Raw genomic sequence first — 5,146 nt, 5'->3', positions numbered from 1 at the left:
AAAAAAAAAAAAACATTTGGGTGTAAATGTATATAAAATTTTCCAGGAGAAATTTAGGCAAAGTACTGTGAATTTTTACTAATAGATTATTTTGTTCATTTGCTGGATGATCCATGATAACTATTAATTTGTATTAAAACGAGGGACGGAAGCACCAAAAGAGGTTTGGGGTTTTTTAAATCTGATTATATGTAACACAATTTCCATACAGATCTCATTCATATTTGTAATACGCACCTAATTACCTAGTGATTTCAAGTCTCAGGGTACACAGGGTCAGGCCTGGAACACTCTGATGGAAGCTCTGTGAGGAAAAGCTAACATTTGAAGAAGAATGCTGTTTACTGCTGGTTCTGTCATTCAAATGAAATATAAACCTGTTGTTGTGACTGGTTTGGGTCATTGCATTTCCATACCCTTCTTTTGCCCTCAAACACTGGCTGCAAAGGCCAAAATTATGATTGATTGCCAATGCTGTTTATTACTGACTATGCTTAAAGCTTCGTCTGCAATTTAAGTTGGATAAATAAATTTTCTTTTTTTTAAACCGTAACTATTTCTGGTAGTAATCCTGTTGGCATTGGTAGGTGAATTCCATTTTCACACAATAATGACCACAGTTTGCTAGCAAACTATTTTCTTTGGGTGTAACCTTAATATTTGGGTTAAGTTTTCCACCATAATTTTCTCTTTGCATTTTCTTATGCCTAAAAAAATATTTCAGGGACTGAAAAGGCTCACACATACCAACCTGAAGTGATTTTTTTTGTTTGTTTGTTTGTTTTTTCCTAAATGGGCTTCTTTGCAAGTGCTTGGACTTTGGGTGTATGTTTAGGTGCATGCAAGCAAAATAATACATATATACATATTTATGAACAAATGTGCACGTCTTGTGTAATTTTTTTCAAAACATCTTCCATCAGATCACAGCACATCCCTTATAGTCTTTAAAAGAAGAATGCCACACAACATTTCAAAGTAAAAATGAGGAGTTGAGAGATATTTTTGTTATTTTAAAGCAGTAAAGGTTTTTGTGAGAGGAGAAGTACTTAGGACACTGGTTTGTTTTAAGGCAAGTTGTGAACTGAGCCATGCCAGGAGAAGATATTTGAGATAAAGTACTTCCTGACTGCACAAGTCTTAGAGCCTGGGCACCTGTAAGAGTGGGAGAAGCCTTCCATTCTTTGTTTGTTAGAATTTACTGTGCAACTGTCTTCATGTGCCTACGCATTCCCAAATCAGTCCTGTTTACTGTATGAGCTATACACAGTAAACTGCTTCCATTTCAGCACAGATTCCTATATGCTAATTTAATTTATATCCTGGGCGTATGTCCTGGAAGGATGTTGTAGCCTTGAAATGGAAATTGTTTGGGCTTGTGAGAGTCCTTTCTCATATTCCGCAGAGGAGCCAGTGGCCTGCCAGAAGGTGGTTGATGTGCATAAAGAAAAAGAGGTGAATGTAAATATATGGTGGTGTTTTGCTGCGACTTCTCAGTATTCTAAGTTCTCTGACATCTCAGAGTGCTTTCTGTTCACCTAATTGAAAATGGACTTTCATACATTGAAGGAAGCAGGCTAAGCATGTAAGAGCTTGAAAAGAATCTTCAAGAACTCTTTTCTTCTGTGCAGTAAGTGCATTAAGCTGCTTTTACCAGTTCTTGAGGTCTTTAATGCATCCTAGATCATAATCCTGGCTTTTTCATGGAAAGGACGCAAGTATAGTGTGTACGTGTAGGAAAAAACAGTTGGGAAAGCGTATGGGGGAAGGGAAGACTAATATATGGTATTCTTCTCAGAACAGGACTTACATTTCCATTCTTAAATGTACAGTATTTGAGCTTATGACTGGAGATCTCAGATGCTACCACAGTAAAAATAATAGTAATAAATGATAGCGTGGTATGAAAGTGATACTTAAGGGTTTGCTGTGGCTCTGCCCATGAAAGATGAGCTTTTATCCTAGTACATAGGTTGTTAATATATATGCAGTCATATTTGGAAATGTTTTAAATATTTACTGATCAACTGATCAGTTGATCTCTGGGAGTCTGTGTAGCTAAATATTTAGCGCCTGGAATCCAAAAGTCCCAGTATCGTCGTTTAACTTTTTGAACTTAGCCCCCAAAGTTCTTGAAAATCCATTGTTTTTCTACTTAAAGGGATTTTTTGGTCTGAGATTCTCACACATTTTCAAAGCTAGAAATAAGATTTACATGCATCAGTGAAGACAGAATCAGCCATTTCTGATCACAGTGTCTCTGATCCTGTTTTTTCAGGATCATAAGCTATTGGACCTTATGACTTGCTAGTGGAACTGCTTTTCATCCTGTTCCTTGATGAAATTGAGACTAAGACAGGTTGAAGCATCAATATTTAGTCCCACAAATTTAAGTTTGGCAGCTGTCCAAAGCAGCTCAATGATTTGGAATGGTACAATAAGTATATAAGTAAAATAGATTAGTAGATAGAGTCCATTTCATTATAGATCTCTTTTATTTCACGTGTTTGGAGAGCTGTTTCATGGAGTGAAGTTGCCAGTTTTCAGTATCTCCTTGTTAGGATGTCCATTTCCTGACTTTTTCCTTATTTTTTTAATTTATTTTTCATTTAAGGAACTTCTGAAGCAGATGTTCTGTCTATTAGACCTAGACATTATCATGATTGGTATGTGATACTTTCAAGTTCATTTATATACACTTAGTTTGTTCGGTGGGATTGTAGGTGTTTAAGAATTCCTGTTGCCAACAAGTAAAGTGACTAAGTTTCAGAGAGAGTGACAAATAACTTGATATAGTGTGATGGAGGAGATGCTGGATCAGGGAGCTGTCTTCCTTGTGCTCAGTCACCCAGCTCTCTTCCTTCTCCACCTTTTTCTTTCTTGCAAAACAAACAGTTGTGCAAGCAGCAGAACTACTGAAGTCCAGTTTCATATAGATCTTTCCCTTTATCCCCTAAATCGTGTTTGCTGCAAAAACTCCAGCTCTCCCATGTCCTCCTGACACCAGCATTTGGTAAGAGACAGCTGAACTGAGGCTAGCCGGGAACCACATAGGTGCCAGCTGTCCAGGTAGTATGAGCCTGGGGATTACCCAGTTGAGCAGTGACAGAAAGTACAAACTAAGTGGGGTTTGCCTCTTTTTCAGTAGGGGTACAACGTTACTACTGCTACTAATTTAACATACTTAACTTAAACTCAGACTATTACTCACTTCTACTCACTTTGTTTCAGTTTTGCTATTCTAGACCTTGTTCTACTGCCTCCCCTACTCTGACTCCTTTGTTTTGCTGGAGTTTGTCATATTTTATGGGCTACATGAGGAAGCTCCTGTTCTTCTGTCAGAGTTGGGTTCTCATTTTGATACTAGCTGGTCTGTTAGCTTTCTTTGTAAATATAACTAGTTACCTTCACTGAAAGAGGTGAGAATACCTGTAAGTGTTAAGATGTTGGGAAGGGGAAGGAATTACAAGGATGGTATGAAGAGGGTGCTAGTGCAGTGGAGTTAAGGAAAAAAAGACTGAAAAGAGGAAATCCGATGGGGATATCTATTGCATCTTCCAATAATGTTATAAGGGAAGTGCTGGTGACAATGGGCAAAATAGTAGAAAATTCATTTTGGGAGAGTGCTAGACTGTTAGGAATACGAACCAATTATCTTATTATACATGTTCCATCTCTGAGTGTTATGATTAAAACCAGAAGAAATGTGAGCTAAGACAGCATTACTCCCCCTGTTTCTACTTAATTGTCCAGAAGTCTCTGCCCAAAATGTAAAAGTAATTGGGGCTACACAGTTGTAGTGGGAGCGAATGGGGAAAGAAGTGGGGAAAGATAGAAGAAAAAAACCTACATTTTGCAGCACAGTCGTGTGTTAATAATTCAAGAAAACACTGCTTCATTTTTATTTTTTTTTTATGGCTAAGAATTCCCTGGTATCAGCTACCGTTTTCCTATTGACTACGTAAGTCCTAGGCTGGAGAACAGAGGCAGTCGTTAACATGGTGTAAGTACATAGCAGTACTGAGCGAGGCCAAAACTCTTCTTAGCCTGGTCCTTCGCTCCTGGGAGTGACCAGCAGTGCAAGCGTAAGGAAGAGTGCCACACACACAGAGTCAGCAGTAAAGGGCAAAGCACCCGTTCCTTCAGAGCGGTTAGTTTCTGTAATTAATTCATGTGTTCTTGCAACCTTTGCTTCTTCTCAGTATTGTAATACTGGTCAGGATCCTGCTACCTGTTGGATGTCAGTCAAGGAGGGCTGAGCATGGGGGAGAACCTTTAAAAAGAGAACTTCTTACTACCATCTCTCATACAACTTTCAAATATTGTAAAGAGAGGGGAGACATTAGTTATACACAGTCAGGAAGGGCAGAAGGGTCTTTTGTGTACCAAACCTGCTGAAGGTGGCTTTAGACTTAAGCCTGAAGCTACCAAGAGCTGGATTTCAGAACATGTTCTACAGTTCAAGGCTTTGAAAACTCTCTGGGTGTAACAAAGTGCAATGAATAGGAAAACAGGTTATTAAAACCAGTTACTAAATAAATAGAATACTGAGTATTTTGTATCAAGACAAATTGTAACAAAGACAAGAAGCTTTCCTCATTATGGTATTTGTCTGTAACTGTGTAGCCATTGAAGTGTCAATAGAAAACAGCATAGAATTACATTCGATCTTGCCTATTCTAGAAAATGAGATGTGTTCGAATCAGAAGCTATGCTTAGGAGTTATTTGCTGAAACACAGTTTCCTGATAGTGTAACCAGTTCTAATTTGTTTTTTTGGTTTCAACATTGTTTTCATAGGAATTTTGCCTTCTTGGAGAAACAGTAGAAAATGCAAAACGAAATAATAAAGCCTGCTAAATACTTCTCAGAAGTGGAGAAGAGTGTGCTGCTTGCATTAGTTGAAAAATACAAATACGTGCTTGAATGTAAAAAAAGTGATGCAAGAACTATTGCTCTGAAACAACGCACCTGGCAAGCACTAGCTCATGAATATAATTCACAGCCCAGCGTATCACTGCGAGACTTCAAACAGTTAAAGAAATGCTGGGAAAATATCAAGGCACGGACAAAAAAGATAATGGCACATGAAAGGCGGGAGAAGGTAAAAAGAAGTATTAGTCCACTTATAAATACTCACATCATAG

The 5,146-nt window shown here is 38.0% G+C and overlaps 1 protein-coding gene across 2 annotated transcripts in view; it reads left to right on the top strand.

Moving 5' to 3' along the window:
* The window catches only part of MSANTD3 (Myb/SANT-like DNA-binding domain containing 3), a 7,404-nt gene that overhangs the window by 364 nt on the left and 1,894 nt on the right, over window positions 1-5,146 (top strand). Inside the window, exon 2 of one of the 2 annotated variants that reach the window (XM_009704585.1) lies at window positions 4,800-5,103. In XM_009704585.1, the coding sequence (XP_009702887.1) occupies window positions 4,831-5,103 (273 nt within the window). In that variant the 5' untranslated portion in view covers window positions 4,800-4,830. Of the gene's footprint in view, window positions 1-4,799 lie in introns of those variants that run through there. The other variant, XM_009704584.1, reaches the window with a different exon arrangement.

The sequence above is a fragment of the Cariama cristata genome, unplaced genomic scaffold (assembly GCF_000690535.1).
Source record: "Cariama cristata isolate BGI_N322 unplaced genomic scaffold, ASM69053v1 scaffold38047, whole genome shotgun sequence".
NCBI lineage: Eukaryota > Metazoa > Chordata > Aves > Cariamiformes > Cariamidae > Cariama > Cariama cristata.
The sequence above is the reverse complement of the archived record's forward strand: the minus strand, read 5'-3'. Positions and strand labels throughout refer to the sequence as shown.